Source organism: Sinocyclocheilus grahami, unplaced genomic scaffold, assembly GCF_001515645.1.
Source record: "Sinocyclocheilus grahami isolate Dianchi unplaced genomic scaffold, SAMN03320097.WGS_v1.1 scaffold1.1, whole genome shotgun sequence".
In the NCBI taxonomy this organism is placed as follows: Eukaryota; Metazoa; Chordata; class Actinopteri; order Cypriniformes; family Cyprinidae; genus Sinocyclocheilus; species Sinocyclocheilus grahami.
Window position 1 is genome coordinate 2,632,364 of NW_015505180.1, and position 21,592 is coordinate 2,653,955.

General features: G+C 37.4%; 1 protein-coding gene and 1 long non-coding RNA gene across 2 annotated transcripts in view; one reads left to right on the forward strand and one right to left on the reverse strand.

The window, feature by feature from the left end:
* The window catches only part of LOC107592115 (ubiquitin-conjugating enzyme E2 H), a 15,301-nt gene extending 13,138 nt beyond the window's left edge, over positions 1 to 2,163 (forward strand). The window contains exons 6-7 of the mRNA XM_016281534.1: positions 718 to 846; positions 2,032 to 2,163. Of these exons, the coding sequence (XP_016137020.1) occupies positions 718 to 846; positions 2,032 to 2,156 (254 nt within the window). The 3' untranslated portion in view covers positions 2,157 to 2,163. The remainder of the gene's footprint in view (positions 1 to 717; positions 847 to 2,031) is intronic.
* A 415-nt stretch (positions 2,164 to 2,578) lies between these two features.
* Positions 2,579 to 6,025, reverse strand: LOC107584568 (uncharacterized). The gene is made up of 2 exons (XR_001609156.1): positions 3,729 to 6,025; positions 2,579 to 3,149 (listed from the first exon to the last, which is right to left on the reverse strand). It is a non-coding gene; the product is annotated as an uncharacterized lncRNA (long non-coding RNA).
* Positions 6,026 to 21,592: the final 15,567 nt, after the last annotated feature.

Genomic DNA, 21,592 nt, shown 5'->3' on the forward strand with positions numbered 1-21,592 from the left:
ATGTGATATTTCAGTTTTTCTTTTTTAATAAATCTGCAAAAATGTCAACAATTCTGTGTTTTTCTGTCAATATGGGGTGCTGTGTGTACATTAATGAGGAAAAAAAAAAAACTGAAATGATTTTAGCAAATGGCTGCAATATCACAAAGAGTGAAAAATTTAAGGGGGTCTGAATACTTTCCGTACCCACTGTATGTGTGTATGTATGTGTGTATGTATATAATTATAATTTATTTATTTATTTATTTATTAATGTCATTTTTGTTCCTGAAGTATCACTCTCTGGTCTTTTTTCCCACATAATAAACCCATTTTTTTTTTATTCTGTTTTTGTTTTATTTATTTATTTTTTAATTTTAATTTAATTTTATTTTATTACCTTGTAATAAGTGCCTCCTGATCACCAGGGATCCATTTAGTCGTAATGACAGGCTGACTATACATTCTTGTATTTGGTTTAGATGTACTCAGCTGTCCAGGTTGTGTTTGTATAATAGAGTGACAGCTAGAACACACAATACTGGCTACGAGAGAAAAAGAGAAGGACCGAGAGAGATCTACATGCATGTCTACAGCCCCCACACCGAATGGGAGATTAGGCCATAATCATGTCACTCAACATAAATCCTCCATTGTGTGCTGCAAGAAGGGCTCATAAGACTTTTGCTTTGCTCCTGTATTAAAGGCTCTACTTCCTCTCTTTCTCTCTCCTCACAGATCTCACCAATATCTTCGAGTCGTTTTTGCCACAGTTGCTGGCCTACCCGAACCCCATCGACCCTCTGAACGGGGACGCCGCAGCCATGTACCTACACCGACCAGAGGACTACAAACAGAAAATCAAAGGTGATTTGAAGAGCTGACGTCGTTTGACTTCGTGTTTTCTTGGTTTAACCTCCATCTAGCCTCGAGGTTTATATCTGTCACCATGTTTCACATCACCATTGTACAATGTCTTCTGCTCAAAAAAAAATGTGGTTAGGGGTATGTTTGGAATAGTATGCTATTTTTGCAGGATGTATACTGTGCACAGTATACGAATGTTCTATCCACGTAAATGATCTACATTGTTTGCTGAAACGTTCAGTATATAAACAGAGCACAGTAATGCTTTATCCTGCTCTGCCTGAGCTTCCATTCCAATGAAATGTATAAAGTAACCGTTTTATCAGTACTGATAAACATAACTTTTAACATTACTTTTAAAATCTGTTTCTGCCAAGTCTTTTTGAATAAAAAAAGCCAAATAATAGTGTTTACCAGTATGTATTTCATAGTTTCATGGTTGTCTAAGCAACAAGGTGGATATCTGGATCATTTCAATGCTTTTTATTAGGCAACTGTTTCCAAAAGCATGAATGTTAGTTTCATGACCCTTTCTTGTCTTGTGACTCATTCTGATTCAACAATTGGTTTGCATTGTTTTTTTTTTTTTGATTGAATATAAAGGCACTCTTGGTGATAATTTCTTTTTTTTTTTTTTTTTTACTATTTTAGAAACTTTTAAGATTTTACTATGTTTTAGCCTACAATTAACCATAATGAATCAAGTTTGCTGGCTATTTCTTGTAGTGAAATATTAGCTTTTTATGTCTGACCATATTTTTCCCATCCATCTCTTTCTGTCAAAAGCCAAATAATAGTGTTTACCAGTATGTATTTCATAGTTTCATGGTTGTCTAAGCAACAAGGTGGATATCTGGATCATTTCAATGCTTTTTATTAGGCAACTGTTTCCAAAAGCATGAATGTTAGTTTCATGACCCTTTCTTGTCTTGTGACTCATTCTGATTCAACAATTGGTTTGCATTGTTTTTTTTTTTTTGATTGAATATAAAGGCACTCTTGGTGATAATTTCTTTCTTTTTTTTTTTTTACTATTTTAGAAACTTTTAAGATTTTACTATGTTTTAGCCTACAATTAACCATAATGAATCAAGTTTGCTGGCTATTTCTTGTAGTGAAATATTAGCTTTTTATGTCTGACCATATTTTTCCCATCCATCTCTTTCTGTCCCTGTTTCTATTCAGAATACATCCAGAAATATGCAACAGAGGAGGCTCTGAAGGAGCAGGAGGAAGGAGCGGGCGACTCTTCTTCAGAAAGCTCCATGTCTGACTTTTCAGAGGACGAAGCTCAGGACATGGAGTTGTAGTTAAGGGTGACGGTTTCTCCCCTTTACCACAGAGACTATATTATTTCCTAACCATGCGAAGCAGACTATAAAAGATTCATATTTAAACAAGGTGATTTTTTTTTTTTAATCATTATTATTACTAAACCAGGATTTTTATGGATATCTAGCGTTGATGATGAATATGGCACCCTCTGTAGGTGTTCAATCTCTACTTCTTGGTGGTTGTTTTTTTTCCCCCTTTTTTTCTCTCTTTCACTCTCTCACTTGCTCTCTCCGTCACCCCAACAAAAGAAAGGCTTGTAGAGTTTCCCCCCTTGATTCCACGTTGGTAGCTGCGTAGCTGGAATGCATGTCATCGCCTCCCTAATCCACCTTTTTCCGACGCAGACTGTCCAGAGAGAGGCCGTATTTAAACGGGGGTGCCCTTTTTTTTTTTTTTTGTCCCCTTGTGATGTTACTAACATACTGAGAGTTGTGTTCGTGATGCTTTGATACATGAATTCCCTTGGCTTGTGGAGTTGTTGCAGATGGATCGGACACGTTTTGCCTCATTACTTCCCTCCACCTCAGCAGTTTGATCGATCCCATTCGATCATCCCAGTGCAAGTCATTTTGAATTATCAATGCTTTCCTGGTTGTCCCATTTTTTTACTTTTCATTTGTTTGTTTACTCTTTAAACAGCTGTTTTAAGGTAAAAACACTTTAGAAGAATTCATCTTCTTTTTATTTTGGTCTCACCTTGAGGGGCAAGTTTCCACGCTGTATGTTAAAGCAAGCATCAGGATTTTACAAAACGCTGCTCACCGATCAAGCCCACGATACAGTGCCAGCGGAAAATATCAATACGACTCCCTTTAAGTTCCTTGAGCATTTTTTTTTTAAAAGAGGATGTAGGTGTAGAGGCTAGCACACCGAAGCTCAACTTTTACACTAGCTCGATGTCGTTTCTGGCTTTTGTTGCCTCGTTGTGGAATCCCCACACCACAAAACGTGGCTCTACGCTGTGTGACCTTCCATGTCCCCTTGTGATGTTACTAACATACTGAGAGTTGTGTTCGTGATGCTTTGATACATGAATTCCCTCGGCTTGTGGAGTTGTTGCAGATGGATCGGACACGTTTTGCCTCATTACTTCCCTCCACCTCAGCAGTTTGATCGATCCCATTCGATCATCCCAGTGCAAGTCATTTTGAATTATCAATGCTTTCCTGGTTGTCCCATTTTTTTACTTTTCATTTGTTTGTTTACTCTTTAAACAGCTGTTTTAAGGTAAAAACACTTTAGAAGAATTCCTCTTCTTTTTATTTTGGTCTCACCTTGAGGGGCAAGTTTCCACGCTGTATGTTAAAGCAAGCATCAGGATTTTACAAAACGCTGCTCACCGATCAAGCCCACGATACAGTGCCAGCGGAAAATATCAATACGACTCCCTTTAAGTTCCTTGAGCATTTTTTTTTTTAAAAGAGGATGTAGGTGTAGAGGCTAGCACACCGAAGCTCAACTTTTACACTAGCTCGATGTCGTTTCTGGCTTTTGTTGCCTCGTTGTGGAATCCCCACACCACAAAATGTGGCTCTACGCTGTGTGACCTTCCACGGTGACCTTCACAAATCGACCAGGAAGTGACTGTCCTGCTTTACGGAGCACAAATCTTTTATTTTGTACCAACAATGTATGCACAGAGTGTTTGTCTTTTTCCTCTTTCTGTCTCGCACTCTCTCCCTCTTTACGAGCATCTTTTTTGTACATTTGTTGTATGATGCGGAAGTGGATTCCTGTAGGACTTTGTTGGTCTAGCCTAGAAGAAACCTTAAAGAGAAAAGAGACAAAAAAAAAAGAAAGAGCTTTTTACTAACATTTGTAGAGTTCATCATCTTTTCCTATTGCTTGTGTATAACTATGATAGCTGTTGTTTGACCTCATGTAGATCTAGTTAGTTTTACTGGGTGGTTAAATCAAAATTAGATGTTCATGGATTTAGTTTTTGTAACCTGCTTGTCTGATATTATCAGAAGGATCCCATGTGGTAAGATCTGCCTTGTGGTTTTAGGGGACAGTCGAGTAACACTGAGGTGGGTTTTCGCTGTGACCGTGTGGAAACGGGCAGATATCTTCTGTATAAAGAGCTTTTGAATTTCAACCTCTGCAGATATCATCAGTGGCATGTTGGTACTACGAAGAACCAGATTTAGTTTGTGTGCGTGTGTGTTTTTTGCAGTATTCTCACAAATCTCGCATTCTGAATGCACTTGTATATCCATTCATCGTCCAAAATGTAAATGAAGCGGGGTTGAAGTGAAGAGTACGACGTTCCCGAAAAACGGCCGTCGACCCCTGACGGAATGGCATATAAGGGGAGGCGTTTCAGTTCGGCTCGTGTGATTTGATCCAGAGCTGCCTATGTTTTTCCCACGGAGTGGCTTTTTTATGTTCTCTCCTTTTTTCTTTTTTAATTAAATTGATGTTTTATGGGCAAAACATTTGATGTTCTAGCCCGAGTCAAGAATTGGCCAAATTGTGCAATGGAAAAAAGAAAGAGTCTCAGTTGAACTTTTTTTTTTTGGTCTAAATCTGTTGATGGGGGTTAATTTTTTTTTTCAAGACAAAAGAAACAAGACCACTTATATGCAGTATTGTATTAAGAGGAAGTTATCTTACAAGGAGAGAGAGACGGCATACGTTTAGAGGTGGCTTTGTTTCACATCTTTCAGACACATATGGAAGAAAATGCTTCTCGGATGTGGTTTGGTTGCCATGGTAAACATTTTGCCATGCCTAGCAACACACCCTGACAAACACGACAAACTCAGCTTCTCTATTTCATTTCTGCTTCAATTTTGAGCCCTGGACTTTAATAAGAGAGACAAAATATGGACATTTAGTTTGAACTATATATTTTTCCTTTTGTTTTTATTTCATGTCAAAGAGTAAAATGACTAAAGAGTCTGAGAATCTCAAATAAACATGTATAAGTGTGCTTCCATTCCAATTAGATATTATACTTTTTTTGTGAGAATTTATTTACTAATTTTTGGTTTCCTATTTCTTTTTCCCCATGTCAATAACAGAGATGTCCATCTGGAGCAGGTAATACATGATACAAAAGGTGTTTGGGATTGAAGGGAGAATTTAAAAAATTTTTTTTTTTTTACATATTTAGTGGGTGGGGTGGAATAAATAAGTGTGTCCTTTGTGTTTTGCACCCATAAGCCCCCAGTGCTTACACACACACACACACACACACACACACACATCCAGGGGACAGCAGTTATTAATGTTGTGGTCTCCAGCTGTATGTTTGCCAGAGAGAGAGGAGGAAGAGATCTGTCTTCCGGCTGCTGCTGTGGCCACAGAGGCTCCTCCTGCTGGCCCTCTCAGCCAATGGCATCGCGTCTCTTGCATTTGTGTTGATGAACTCTCCAGTGCACTTTGCATGCATCCGGTGTAGAGTCCAGTCTAGTTCAGTCCTTGCTGTCCACTCCTTTAGTCCCTTATACCTGTGCTTCAATAGGGTGCTCAGACATGGGGCTTATGTGGGCACACAGCATGGATTTTTTTTTTATATATAATATCTGTATCTAGTACCTAGTGTGTGATACGCTGATTTAAAAAAAAAAAAAAAAAAAAAAACACTTTTTTTTTTTTTTTTTCTTTAAGGATTTTATTTTATCCCAGGTATTATGGTAATTTGCCCCTTTTATTTCCTTATCCATTAATCTTACTCTTTTTATTTTTGCCATTATTTTTTGTTTCTTTTGCATTGTGAAGTGGGCATGCCTGTCACAAGGGACAAATGCTCTTTATCTATAGGATTATAATCTCTTAAATAGCTGTGTACAGTAAACTGTAATAACTTCTTTTTTTAATAAAATATTAAATGTGTACAAACCGCTTTGCATCTTTGTTTTCTCTGAAAAGTTGGTCATTCTTTTTATTCGGAACATTTTAGTGCCTAAATAAATAATTGTGTTTCTAGAATTTTCTAGATACAGGATCTTTTTTCTTTTTTTTGATGAATTGAGAAATGACCCACTTTACCGGACCAGCTGGACCTGAAAAAACATTAGTCTGGAGTGCATGATCTCAAAATATTTATTGGTATATACTTTCCAAATAACAAATTATATGAATTGAATTCAAATGTAAAAAGTACAGCTGGACCTTAAAAGAATAGTTCAAACAGACCGAAATGAAAATTCTGTCATTTACTCGTGCTCAAATTGTTGCAAACCAGTATGAGTTTCTGTCTTCTGTTGAACATAAAAGAAGATATTTTGAAGAGCAAAACATCTGGGTATCTAACTTACAGGTTTAACAAAATGTGCCCCACTTTACCTGAATTCACTCTATATCTTAATACAGTATATTTGGTAAAATGTTAAGGACATTATCATTTTATGACAGTATCACAATTAAATGAATAATTTGAATGAATGTTGTCCTATTTGTCATGTCCATGTCCTTGTGTGGTTGCTATATTTGTATTTAAAATATTTTAGTGTCCCCATGGTATAGGCCTAAATCTTAATACATTTGGTAAAATGTTAAACTCTCAATTTATAAATAAGTAAACTAGGTTTATGACAATATCACAATTAAATGAACTTGGGGTGGATATTAAACAAGTGTATGTATGTTGCTCTGTCATGTTCATATGCTGACTTCTAGCATGAAACTCAATTGGTTTGTTAATAAATAATAAAACGCAATAAAGTTCAATAATTATTTTTATTTTGTTGTAATTGGTCATTAGTGTGAATATTTTACTGTCTTCAATTTAATTTTCTACTCTGGTAGAAACCTTGTAATGCCACTTTTAATGATCAAACACAGTTCCACATGACGCAATCTTCCAGGAAGTCATTTTTAGTGAAGGGAAAAAAAATCAATTCAGTATTAAAAATCAGTTTTGATGAATTCTATTATGTTTTGGGTTACTGATTGGTCTATTACACTTGACGTTTCATAATACTAATTCATAATGAGCATGATCCTCTAATCTTTTTCAAACAAAATATAACGAATTTGAATATAGCCATGGTGTTTGACGAGCATATTTCCACTATATTATGCTATATTCTTTCATAAATATACTTAAATTACAACACATTAAAAAATATATTATAAAGCTCAAATGATACTGCACGAATGACCAAGCTCAAATGATATTACGATATATTTGAATATAGATGACAAATATTCAAAAATATTCTGAATGCCAGCCACAATTCAAATTCGATAAGTGGGCGAATTGTACAGCCTCAAGGGCTACTTGTTTAATACAAACATTCCCACAGCCTTATCACTTATTTGCATGATGTTATTACTCTGTACCACCACTAGATGACAGTCATGTTATCGAAGTGGCCAAACATTTTAAAATTGTTGCAAGTGCGAGCAAAAAGCATCTTCATTTGATCCCAAATATAGACTTGATAGATTATAGCATAAAGACACAGCAGAAATAATTCATGCCATGTAAATGTATAGAGTGGGCTTATGAATTACATCATAATGTATTAGATATTATATTATATTATTATAAAATTTCCAATTTTATTTGCAGAATTCAACATTGACCACCAGGTTGTGCCCTAGGCTACACAAAGTAGAATCCTAATCCAACTGTAGTACCATTAGATGTCACTGTCGTTTTACAAGATAGAAACAATTTGGTAATATAAGGCAAATTAATCTTTCAGGCAAAATGTCCCTGTCACGGAGCAATCTGTCCCCTCTTGTTCTTTCAAGCTTTAGAAAGAGATGGAATTAAAAGGGAATACAAACTGTAGGCTATTACTCTCCTTCACCCTCCTACATTTTCCTTCCCTCTTCTATTTCTCTGTGCTTTTAACACACCCGTTATACTCAATTATAACTCTTCTACCAGTCTTTCCCCCATTAACATTTCACTGAGTCAGAATCTGCCCGTGAACAGTCAAGGAGAAGGAGACGTCGAGCAACGGGACAGTGCGTCTACTGCTTCTTTCCAAAGCCCTGACCTCCAGTGCTGGAGAAACACGAGCTCCTCAATGAAATATTTAACGTTAGAGGCCTTTATCTGCAGTGCGATGCTCAAGAAGGCTACAGGCCTACATGACCAGATGCCCAGCCCGAGACGGCCGCAGTGATTGGCTGGAAGCGGAGTTTGCGGTCACGTGACCAGTCCCAGCGGCTCACCGAACTCTCGGGAGAAGCGTGATACTCCTCTTTTATATTCGTTAATGTCTCCATTTATTTTCACTTAAAACAAATTTGGACTACATAGCTTAGAGGTAATGTGTTGGGATTTGTTATCTCAAGAAATGATAGATGGCCTACGCAGGAAACGCAATTATGGAACTATATAGGCTAGACAAATGGGGTTGAAAGTGATGCAGAATGAAGGACAAATAGTGCTTGCTTGATCAGGACTCCAGCTTTGTCCAGCTGATATCCATCACAATAATAATCACCCACCCTCTGCACTTTTGAACTCTCATTAGTAAATGAGTTGCGAGGACACCCAAGAATCATCATCATCATATCATATTTCCTACCAAAGCATCATATGACAACAAGGCTTATATGCCCGCGTTATTGTACGATATAAAATATAGGCCTAACAAAATAAGCGTAAGAAACAACTAAGATCACAAGCTAAACTACTGCCTACATGTTACAGTGTGTCTTGTGTGAAACGGCATCTTGATGCTGACATGTGAGCCGCTGGATCTTGACCGGCTGAGCGTCTCTCATGTCGAGGACTCGGTTACTAAACCAGCCCAACTCCGTTATTAATGGATGACCGTCTGATTAAAAACAACCTCAGACAAAGACACAAATGGCAGATGCTCTGACTCACTGTTTCCAAGGCGACTGATTAATGCCAACTTAGTCAAGTGTTGCCGATGGTAAGGTGATGACATGCAGAACGACATAAACCCCATGCGTGCAAAGGGTCAAATTAGTTTAATATCATTGCATCCAGGTATTTTGTAATATGCTAAATAACTGCATTATTTTATTAGTCCAATTATTATAGAATTGCATGAGCAGTGTTTTTTTCTGAAATGTTTCTTGCCATTTAGAGCGGAAACAAACAATATCAGATCAATATGAATTATACTACATCCCCATGCAGTCTATTAACAGCGTCTCGATATATTTTAATTCCCACTAGTATGATAAAAATGAGCTTTTTGACAGTCTGCAATGAACATTCTTCTTCCTGTCTTTGCAGCTTGTTTGAAAGCTTTTAAGTGATGCTGTGAAATATCCTTCAGAAATAAAACTGCAATGCATGCATTTATTTATTTACAAATAAGTGACTAAATTATGAGTGACAGAAATGCTCCCTAAAACAATCTTTTGGCTCCCCCAAAAAATTGTTATTATTGTCTTCAGGTGGTCTTTTCTCTCTTTTTGTATTTTAAGTGTGAATATGCTCAAAACAATGACATGATTATAATATTTATAATGTATGTAATATATTGAATTAACGTTTTTCTTTCTCATCAAGATTAATTATTTGTGATTATTTAAGAATTATTAAAGAATCTGTATAGTGCATTATTTACTGTAAATAAATAATACCATATCTCTCTATGTGAATTAAATATATCTTAGTTTATTGTAGTTAACACCTGCATTTAGCAATAAACGTTTTTAATTTGAGCATTTATAAAAAAAACGTATATGAATAAAAAATAATAAAAAATATTTAGTCTTTATATTCTAATATTTTTAATATCATAAATTGAAATATATGAATTCCTTTAAAATAGATCATGTTAAATATTTCTATTATTATATGTTATATTATATTATATTATTTACATGATAATAATTTATTAATAAATCAATAAATACATTTACTCAAATGAATTTTATTTCCAATCTTCCACAATAAAGACTTGAACTAATTGCCGAAATTTAACACGTTTCTTTATTTAAACTGTAATACTTAACTTAAAATGCACTACGAACTAATGCAAATAATTAGCTTTCCAACTAAAACATATTCTAGTCTATATTAATAATTCCATATACAAACTCTTATCCTAAAACTTCATCCACAAACAGTGACTTGTTGGTGACACATTGTCTGAGCATTATGTTGATAGTCCTAAGCTTAGCATACTTATAAGTGTATAATAATTCATATATAACAGACGAAGTTCATGCAGTGAATGGGTGTTTGTCAATACATCAAATGCTCCGCTGATCATCTGTAAACTATTCCACCACACTCTTTGTTCCTCGGGCCCGTATCATGTATCATTCGATGAGGGGCGTCAGTCGTGCCAGAAGATTGGCCCGGTTACACCCGATACCCGTCCTGGCAGGTGGGGAGGGCTCTAAACGTCATATGGACCGACAGGTAGCTGCAAAGAAATTACTATTTTAAAAATTCAAAAGCTTCACTCAGCTTCCCTCATACAGGTGATCTGCGGCTCGTGTTTCGACTTTTCCAGAATTGAATCAGGTGAATGAAGAGTGGACGGGTGAGGGGACGACTCAACCAGGTCTGACTGGTCAACAAAGAGCCCTTGGGATAGATTTCACTCTGGCTATTTGGTTTGAATAGATGTAACCAGAGCCGCCAGACTAACACCACTGGCATAATTTAAAAATATAGAGCCGTTTTTTTCCACTGAGGTGTCAGTATAGGCTTCAACTATCAACAGCAGGTAAGTGGACTCGGGGGTTGCGGGTAACGTGGACCGGTATATATATGAAGAGCGACCCAATGGAGGACAGCATCACTTCCAGACTCTGTAGAAGCACTTGGAGTGTGATGCACCGACTGCACTGCGGCTGCTCTAAAGAGGTCCTGATGCCTTCCAGGATGGAGGGATGCTGTTTGCGAGGACGCCTGCATGGGGTAACCATTTATGCTAGTTTAACTTGAGATCATTTTATTTTAGACTGCTAAAATTTTGTCCTGGACAGATAAATGGTTGACATTGAACCTATTGTTAATAATAGACTGAAGTGAGCATACACATAGATTAAACTACCAGAATTAAAAAGTTAGGTTTAGACTTAAAATATATAGGCTATAACAGTATACAGTCCTACTTATGATTATTTTTTCAACTATTCAAGCAACATGCTGAGCACAAAGATGGACTCAGGCTGCTAACTGAGGAGGACCGTTATGTAAAAGGATGCTTGTAGCTGGTAGGGCCTGCAGGCATATAGAGCAGATGAAGTGGTGCGTTTGAATGCTTGTTCATTACTGGCCATCTGGATGATGTCATCTGATCCCAAAACCCAAGACCTGCGGGACCCACACAAGGAGAAAATCCTAAACCAAGGCAATGCATTATCACATATTGATATGTGATATGTAGGCTGCTTTCTTTCTTGTTTCTTTCTTTTCTAATGATCATAAAAATATTATTTTTGGGAAAGAGGCTAAACTGGTTTTAGATCAAGTTTAAGATGGTCTAGTCTGCCTCCTTGCCTGGCCTAGCTGGTCCTATGCTGGTTTAGCTTCCACACTCTCAGAAATAAAGGTACAACTGCTGTCACTGGGGCAGTACCTTTTCAAAAGGTACACTTTTGTAACTATTAGGTTCTAATATGTACACTTTAAGAACCAATATGTACCTTTAAGGTACCAAAATGGACCCTTTAGGTTCAAATAAGTAACTTTTGAAAAGGTACCACCCCAGCGACAGCTGCTGTACCTTTATTTCTGAGAGTGACAGGTGCACAAAACCTCATTAAAACCAGTCAACAAACCTCTTTGATTAGACCGATTCAGACCAACAAACCAATGTAGTCTGGTTCAAGATGTGTTTTTTTCTTCTTCAGCTGAGTTCTTTCATTTCCCCTTTTGCTCTCTCTCTCTCTCTCTCTCTCTCTCTCTCAATGCAGACAGAGCCTCTTTGTCTGCCAGTAATACAGGTAAACACCTGTCTTGGCCCTCTACAGACACAACATGTCACATTTGGTCCAAAGATGTGTTTGTTTGTAGGAGCTAACTTGCTAAATAGCCTAGAAAGACAAATTAGACAAAACACTGCGATATTAAAGAGACTGTATTCTAAAGAACTATTTTGTATATTCAGATATTCTGTTTGTATTTTACTGAGTTTTCAAATTACTTAAATTACAGGCCTATTACAGCACTGATAAATGAAGGTCAAAACGTACCGTGTCAGAGTCACATGTTTGCTACGCAGGTCAATTAAAAGGTACAATGAAAATCAGAGAAACGACGTTGCGTGATGGAACACGAAAAAGAAAGTATCGGATGCTGTAGGCTATTTTTGCCAAATGAATAGGCTATAGGCCTATCACGACTTTAAGTCATACCCCGAAGGCAAGGGTGTAAAATCCTTTAAAAAAAATAAGTATATGCATTTCAACAACGTTTCAGTAACGACAAAAGTTAGAATTTACTCAGAATTCGTTAAATAAACATTTGTGTGATGAGGTAACTATAGCAACAGCTATCGCTGACAAAAGCATAAGTAGCCTACATGATATGAAAATATAAGTGACATTATTTATCTCGTTGTTGTTGTTGTAGCGTTACATATCAGAACTGTATATTCAAAATCGTTAGTATTATGTTTAAACCGTTTTTATGATTGTCGGTTAGCTAACTGTGCACAATTTAGGTTGCGCAAGACCAAATCCTACTGACGGGAATTATTTAAAAAAAGATGAGCGCCTTGAAAATGAGGAAATAATTCCCACACTGCCCGAGACTATCAAAAAATAAGTAAATAAATAAGATGCTGTCGTTGCCATTAAAAAGCTGCTCGCTTCATCATTTTTGTATGGTAAAATTAAAAGCCGCCTCCAGAATAATTCGGGTTTGAAAATCTTTTAATCCGAAGACGAAGTAAAGCAGTGACAGCTGTATGGTCGAACTGCAGCAGATCTCAATCAGAGAGCCTCGCCTCCCGTCAGCTCCACCTTAAAAGGACAGGGGGCAAAAGCACCGGAGTTAGTGACATCGCAAAATGCAGGAGACAAGAGGAGGGTTGGATTATTCCTTCGGCACTGGGGTAAGATGCTTAACTAATTATCAAATCCTCACGGTTGCAGACTAAACAACGAGCTACCTTTTGTGCATTTCAACGCGTTTAATTTTGTCTGCATGTTACGAAAAGAAAAGCCGAAATTCTGGGAGTCGTTTGAGCACCGCGCAGGTACAGCGACTCTCCAGGTGGAAGAGAGAGAGAGAGAGAGAGGGGGGGAGAGAATATGTAAGAGGGGGGAAACTGGGCTGCATTTGTTATTTGATACTCAGGAAGTCCGTGACGACGCTTTGACTTCTTTGTCTCTTTGAGAAATGCTCGATTATGCGGCGAGAGAGCTTGATAAGTCTGCGTTCAGTCATAGAAAAGCGACTGAGTTTAAGTCTGCGCAAGCTCGGCGTGCCGCGTTCGGAGAAAAATCAAGTCGTTTTTTTGATAGCAATCGCTCAGGTTTTCGTCGAATCTGTGCAAATCAGGTCAATAAGACCGGGTTTTAGATTTTAGTTGTGTTTAATGCTTTGTGAGTGTACAAAAAAACCAAAAAACTAAAGGAAGAAGCCGAGCCTGAAAAAAAAGTTATTAGGATTGAGACGTATACGCATCAGGTAAGCTCCAGAATAATTCTTTGAAATCACACGGACATTTCAGAATCATAATAGACCGTGTATAGGCTATAATTACTGTCCTCTTTTTGAAATGCTGCCCTGCCAATTTTTCTTTGAATACACTTATTTTTACGAGTTTTATGCAGTAAGAGGAACAAAGATAGCCTATTTGTATTTTAGGTTTTTTTTCTTTTTTTCTTTTAAACGTATGATTATATATTGAATTGGATGTTTTTTTTGTTTAGTTTTGTTACATAGAATAATTGTAGCCTCAATGCAGAAATGAAGGCGCGTGTGTGGAGGTGCATTCACAGCATCCTTCTGGAAAGATAGGCTACCTGTTTGTACGGTTGACGCATCATTATTTTGCGTTCAGATTTTTTTTTAGATATGAGGGAACGTGTAGCCAGTTTTATGTCCTGTAACTGGTCGCCACATCTTATTGGTATTTTAAACACCTTTTGCCTTCCCCTCACTAATTCGTTTATTTGTAGTTTTTTTTTAAATTTTATTTTATGGTTTTAAAAGTACAAATAATACAAAATACACATGTATAGCCTAATATTAAAATAAACACTGTATTATAATAGCTGTAAAATAGTCAGTAATTTTATTTTTAAATGGTTTTAGATGGAGTAGCTATAGCATGTCAGACCGCAGGGCATGTCAGCTTCCCAAAAGTATTTCATGCCATCAACCCATCTAGGCTACACCTTTTCCAGGGTCCCGACAAAATCTAGCAAAACGTAATTCTCTCTTTTTTTCTTTTTTTTGATTTTTCAGTTTGCCCTGCTTCGTTTGCATAGGCTTAAATAGATTTGTTTAGTAAGTACATGTCGTTATTCTGACAACTGCATGTGAAAAAGTCGAAGTTACTCCCAATCAACCGCAAGATGATAGGGTTATTTATATTAGTAACTTAAGTACATTATACAGCGATACTGTGGATAAAAACGAAAACAATGACACTGACAATGATTCTGGTACGATGCCAAACATTAAACCGTCATGAACAATAATTGGTCTCAGGACCAACACTTCACAAATGATTAGCCTATAAAATATAATATTATTATTATTATCATCATCAGTGTAAGTTACAAGTGCATTTTTTTAATATTTTTAATTTGTCACGCCTCCCCATTAAAAAAATGCATGAATTAAATGCATGAGAAATAAATATAGGCTATTTGTAAATATACATTAGTATTTAGAATTAAAAGAAGCGTATTTATAATTTCTAAAAGATAATGGTTTAATGTTTTCAGGTAAACAATCCACGAGATATCTACAACGATTGTTTTGTCTATAATCACCTTGAGAGCAGAAGTGGCCCGGGGCGTTGTCCTTTTGGGGGAGACTGAACTGGTCTGGCCAAATCTTTCCTAAAATAACTAAAGTTCGAGGAGATGCTCGCTAATTAGACAAATGCGATTAACCGGGAGCTTTGAGACCGAGGTTAACAAGAGGTGACCAATGCACCCACACTCAACTTATTAATGATGATAAAAATGATGAGACCGAAATCTTCCACACACAATAAACAACAACAACAAAAAAACACTTTGATAACTCTGGATCTATTAAAGGTAAAAACAACCGGGCATGAATATGACGCAGTGCAGGCATAATGCCAGGTAGTGTTCAAAGACACTGCATAGGTTACCTTAAACGAAAAAAAAAAAATTGATATAATTTTTTCAAGCTAAAATGAAGTAGTCTTTTAGGGTATTGTTAAAGTAGATCTTTTGGCAATTTTACACGGTTTTGCCCTTTGCACTAAGGTATCATGCTTTTGTATTTACGATTTGGGAAATTGTGAGGGTGATAACATTTTTGTTTTGAGCAAGTTTGTTTTTAATGATGCCTTGTGCCTAGACACCCAGCAGAAATAGACCATTAAGTCATCAGGATGTTATCATATGAGATTTTTTCTTTCATTACGCAGGGGTGGGGGCGAAACAGAACCAGCCAGACCAATTTGACTATGCTGGCTTCTCAACTTGGCTTTTTAGAGTTATTGATTATTCCAGGAAATTGCAAGAGGAGTCCTGCTCCGGGAGCCATTTGGGCGTCTGAAAAATCACTTAGAACATCATTTTTGATCTGGAATCAATCTGACCTCCATCTCCTGCAGGAGCAGAGGGAGCAGGAGCTAATGGCTGTTCCTGCGTCCTCCTGGGTGGGGCTGCAGGCTTGGCCTATAGGGGAGGCGGGTGCTCTAGGTCTGGTGGCTTCTTCTATAGCAGATGGCGTGTAACCAGACGATATGGTGTCTCGAAGCAGCTCTCTTGGGTGCTGTATTTGCTAATGTAGTGTTGGGTTTTTGCTTAAGGCTAGTGAACCCAGCAACATGGCGTCTCGTGTCACTTTAGTCGGTGGTTGTGATGTTCAGGATGATGTCGAATACTAAAGGAGCATGTTGATGGATCTCTGCAGACTTTAATTGCTCAGGAATTGTCTGCTGTGTTTGGAAAGACATAATTGTTTTTGTGACGTCACTCCCATCATACTTAAACATGCATTTCACAGTAAAGGGATCATCCTTTTGGTGTAAATCCAGAACTTTGATCATCTCTAAAGATTATCTAAAGACAATTTCATCAGAGGAAGACACTTTGCAAGTCCTTCCTCGGTATAAAGTATTGTGATTTTATATTTGGTTTAATCTCCTCAACCGCTAATTAAAATGTCTGGTTGAGCACATAATGGAGGATAATGTCAGTATTTTGTGATTCAGCTGAATGAAAATGTTCTATCTATGTGGAGAATCAACAGTGTGTTCTCTGATAATCCAAAAAAATAGCTTGGGAATGTACTGAAGGCTTTGAAAGACCTTCATAAATTGGATTTTTATTTTCATTCTCCATAAGTGAAATGCATTGGTAGAGCCTTTTTTGAAGGAACCTCACACAGTAGAGCCTGGCGATAGATGCGTTAAGGGAGCCAGGGTTATGGGTTCGATTCCCAGGAAATGTGTGAACTGAACTGATGTATCTTAAATAGTTTTCTTTAGACAAAAGCATCTGCCAAAATGCGTATATATTTCCTAACTCGTCTTTCTGATTTAACATTTTCCATCACACCTGGTTATTCTGTATAGCATTCTTGGCTCACTGTCTCTCTGAATCTCCTATGATGCACTTTTGCGTTTCCTTTCTCACTCTGTCTCTTTCTTTTCCCTTTAGGAAGAAGGTTTCTTCTCAACCTCCTTAACCAAATCTCCCCCTCACCTCCCCTCGTGCACCCCCCTCCCCACTGCTCTGTCGTTCTATCACTGGTGTTGCTGGAGGCCGCAGGTTGTCTTAAAGGGGTGAAGCTGACAGACTCCTGTTCTGTGTATGGCACTGGTAGAATTCACTGTGAAAGCACACTATCAGTGAATTACCAAAGGGCCATAAACAGAGCAGAGAAAGAACCACGTGATGTTCGGTTTGCTTCTCTGGTGTAAGTGGGTACGGATTCGAAACTCTTGGCTGAACCTGATGCTCTCTTGTCCCTCTTCTTTGCCTGTTTTGGCACTAGCACATTTTTGCTTTTTTATATATAAATTGAGCAATTATGTGTAGTGCCAATATGGGACAAGACAGAAAAGCTGCTAAAAAAAATCACGTGATCACAAAGGACAGACAGCAGGACGTTGGCCCGATTGATCCTCTCTTAGACAGTCATGTTCTATTTTCGGTCCTTCTGCCCAGTGTAACATAAGAAGCAACCTTTGCTGCGGAAAGCTGAAAATTCAATAATCTTGTATCTTCGTGAAGACCTTTTCCTTTTGATCACTGCAGCTGAACCCCAGAAGAAGTAGTCGCGGTGGTTTTTGCAGAGAGATGATTTGCACAGATGCATTATGACACTAAAACAGTTTGTCTGCATCAGACGCCATGAACTTCCATTACTGGATGACGTTCAGAGATTCATCTCCTCTTGGAAGCAACTACATCTTCATCGATCAATGCAACATTTTTCACAAACAGTTTGTTGTGTTTTGTGCAATGCTATAGCTGCTGATTAAAAAGTTGTGCTGTTGAGTTTGATTTGTTTTATTTTTTTACTTTTTAGGGGTTATTTCATGCCTACACTCTTAAAAAAAATAAAATAAAGGTTTTTATTGGCATTGATGGTTCTATGAAAAATCTTTAACATTCAGGGAAGCTTTCTATTGCACAAAAGGTTCTTTAAAGTGGGAAAAGGTTCTTCAGATTAATAAAATATTCTTCACACTAAGAAAAAATTGTTCTTTTAAGAACTGTTCACAGAAAGGTTCTTTGGGAAACTCAGAATGGTTCTTCTATTGCACTGCTATGAAAATTCTCTTTCGGAACGAGTATATTAGGCCCAATTATGACCTTCATTAATTGTTCATCTCTTATCTTTCATTCAGAGTAACTTTAGTATGAAATAAAAGTGCAATGGTGTTACTGCATGTCTGTTGTGGCAAAGAACAGCCCTTTTTCTCTGCTCTCTACGGAGTTCAAGGACAAGTTCAAGGAAGGTTCTCAGACGGTATTTGGCAATGGTAGAACTCACACTGGTGAGGTAGTCAGATCCGGTGGTTCTAGATTTGCCAACTACTACCTGAGAACATCTCCACTGTGAAGCATGGATATCAATCTCCGAAGAATTGAGAGCACAGGTTTAAAACTGCGTTTCAATGATGTCACAAGCTCCGCCCCTCGAGTGAGTGACTGCGAGTAGTGCGGGTTGGGGTGAAATTCAAATATTCCCCCACTGCACACCACAGTCTCAAAGCTCCTGATGCTTCGGTCATTGATCCAAGCTGTTCACTGATACTAGACCGCCATGTTTGGTTTTCATTCTAGTGCCATTGTAAATCTCATAGTGTTGGATCAGACTGGCTTATTTCTTTTTTTTTTTTTTTTTTTTTTGGGCTGTGTTTGCCATAATGGAACATTGAATTGTGTATTATAAGTTGCTAATCAAAGTCTCCTGAAACTAACATGCTCATACTCAAAATAAATAAAATCATCGTATGAAACACCGCTCTGAGAACTCAGTGGTTTGGCATTTGTGTGAAACAGCTTGTGTTTTGTCGCTTGGTAAATGGAGAGGCCGGCCCTGTATCTGGGTCAGGGGCTGCTAATGTAGGTGAGGAGAGGATTGCTGGATTAAGTCCTCTTTATCTCCTTTTGCATAAATCTATTCATACAGAATGAATGAATGACAACATGAAAACATTAGCTGCCTTTTTTAATTTTTTAGTGTTTGTTTATACTGGTTTTTTTTTTTTTTTTTTTTTTTTTTTTTTGGGCTGTGTTTGCCATAATGGAACATTGAATTGTGTATTATAAGTTGCTAATCAAAGTCTCCTGAAACTAACATGCTCATACTCAAAATAAATAAAATCATCGTATGAAACACCGCTCTGAGAACTCAGTGGTTTGGCATTTGTGTGAAACAGCTTGTGTTTTGTCGCTTGGTAAATGGAGAGGCCGGCCCTGTATCTGGGTCAGGGGCTGCTAATGTAGGTGAGGAGAGGATTGCTGGATTAAGTCCTCTTTATCTCCTTTTGCATAAATCTATTCATACAGAATGAATGAATGACAACATGAAAACATTAGCCAACATTGAAGTGTAACGTTATTTCTAGTGTCAGTCACTCTCTTCGGGTCTCTGGTTGATGGTGAACGGTTCTGTTGAGGAGGTACTGAATTTGAACATTCACTTTAGGACAAATATGGAGAATTTGTTAGACAATTTATGTTCATGCATTGTTTAGGAAATGATATAGCCAGATATTCAATACTGGTCACTGATGAACCCATTTGACCCACTATAGTGGTTGCAGCCCTCACTTTTGAGTACCCTTCCAAATGCATTGCAACATCCCAATAAATGCAGTTTTTTTTTTTTCAGTATCTTCACTCTGCTAGTGCTGTTCACCTGTTTACCTGCCTGTGTCAGAAATATGCTTATGCTAGAGAAGAAAGGAACATTGTGTCAGACTCCTGCCGAAACTTTGGCTGCAGTATTTGCTTTGTGGGAAATCTCTGTCCATGTGGGCCTTCTCCAGATGGGCCACTCGGGTCGGGTTACATGGCATGTTTCAGGCCCCCTCCTCTGTACCGACCTCTCCTCTCTCATTCAGTGAATAATCCCTGGTTAGGAGAGAAAGAAAGAGCATGGCTGAGACAGAGCTCGGTCTGTACTCTAATGTAAAGCGAGCATTAGTGGAATGAGATTAGGGTCCATCTCTCTTACGCACTGTCTGGTGCCGAGGTGCGTGTGATGGTGAGAACTTGATGTAAGAAAGTGACGATGATGATGATGATGATGATGATGATGGTGGTGGTGGTGGGAATAATACATCACCTACCTCAGGAAGCATCTGTGCATTTTTATTCAGTGTTTTGTTTCGAGGAAAGATTTATTTAAAGTGTAAAATGTGTGTGTGTGTGTGTGTGTGTGTGTGTATATATGCATGCGGTTTTAGAAATAGATACTATTACTTACTAATATTCTATCAATAATATTAAATGATACCGTTAATAGATGGATGGACAGATTCTGAATAATATTCAGAGTAACAATCTGAATCAGATTTTTGAATATTCTGAATTAATATAGATGGATTTCTGCACAATGTTCTGAATAACAATATGAATATTTTATGAATATATCAAATAGACAGACAGGTAGGTTAGGTTTTTGAGAGGGGATAATCCATTAGTTCAGAGCTAATGCTAGCATGCGTGCGTGTGTGTGTGTGTGTGTCTGTGTGTGCGCAAGAGAGATGGCCAGAGGGATGTAGTGTGTATTAAGATACGATTAGTAGAGATTAAAGCTCTGCCCCAGAGTTTGTGCAGCTCCAGGCTGGAGGAACAAGCCCCCCGCAGAGACTGGAGCTGTCAGCCCCGTCAGAGCCATATCCTCTCCTTAACACAATCAATACCTCTGCCCCATATTCCCCTGATGACACAATAACACCAGACGGCCATTTAGCATTTGTCTGAGCTAATGGCAACCCTCATAAAAAGATCAAACTAATGTGGATTCCTATACATTTACAGCTCTGAGAGAGTGTTACTGTAACTTTAGGCCTGTTTGTGTTAGCAAAGCTCTTGTAATTTCCAGTTTTCCTCTGTCTGTTTATCTATGGGGAACAAGTGATGCGAACCTATACTCTCAGAATAAATGTTAAAAAAGAGACAAAACCCCCTTCTTAACCTTACATATACATTAATCATTGGCTAACTGAAGTGTGTATACAAGGGTGTTGACTGGATCACAAATTTTCTAAATAAAGGTTAGCATGAGCAATTATGACACTTTTCCGAGTTCTAATCCTATCACCCTGTATATTCTAGTAACTAGTGATTATATGAGGTGCAGAAGTCTTGAGATTACACACAAAATAAAAAATTGGTGTAAAAGAGTTTTCACTCCGAAGTTGCAAATAAATCGCTAGTAAATTTCACAATTACAATGAAAAGCCAAGTAACACACTGACTTAAACATGAAATTTCGAAGTTGGAAAAATTAAATGGTGTTTTCTTGTAAAAGTACAGTAAACTTTGAAGAATAACTTTTTACAGTGCACATTGGAAATGTGCATGCCGATATTACGGCAAAGTCGGGACATATAAAATAAGAAATTGTGAAATGTATTGTTTCCCCCCCCCAATTCAACTAATTAACATAACACGAGTGAAAATATAATTAATACAAAAAATTGGTAACACTTTACAATAAATTTCAGTTTACAGTAGTTATTGCATTTGCTTTGTACAAACAAAGAACAATACAGCATTTTAAAAATTGTATTTATATTTATTTATTTATAGGTCTAGGTTAATATCAATTTCTACTTTTTACTAATGCATTTTAACACTCAAGTTGCACAAA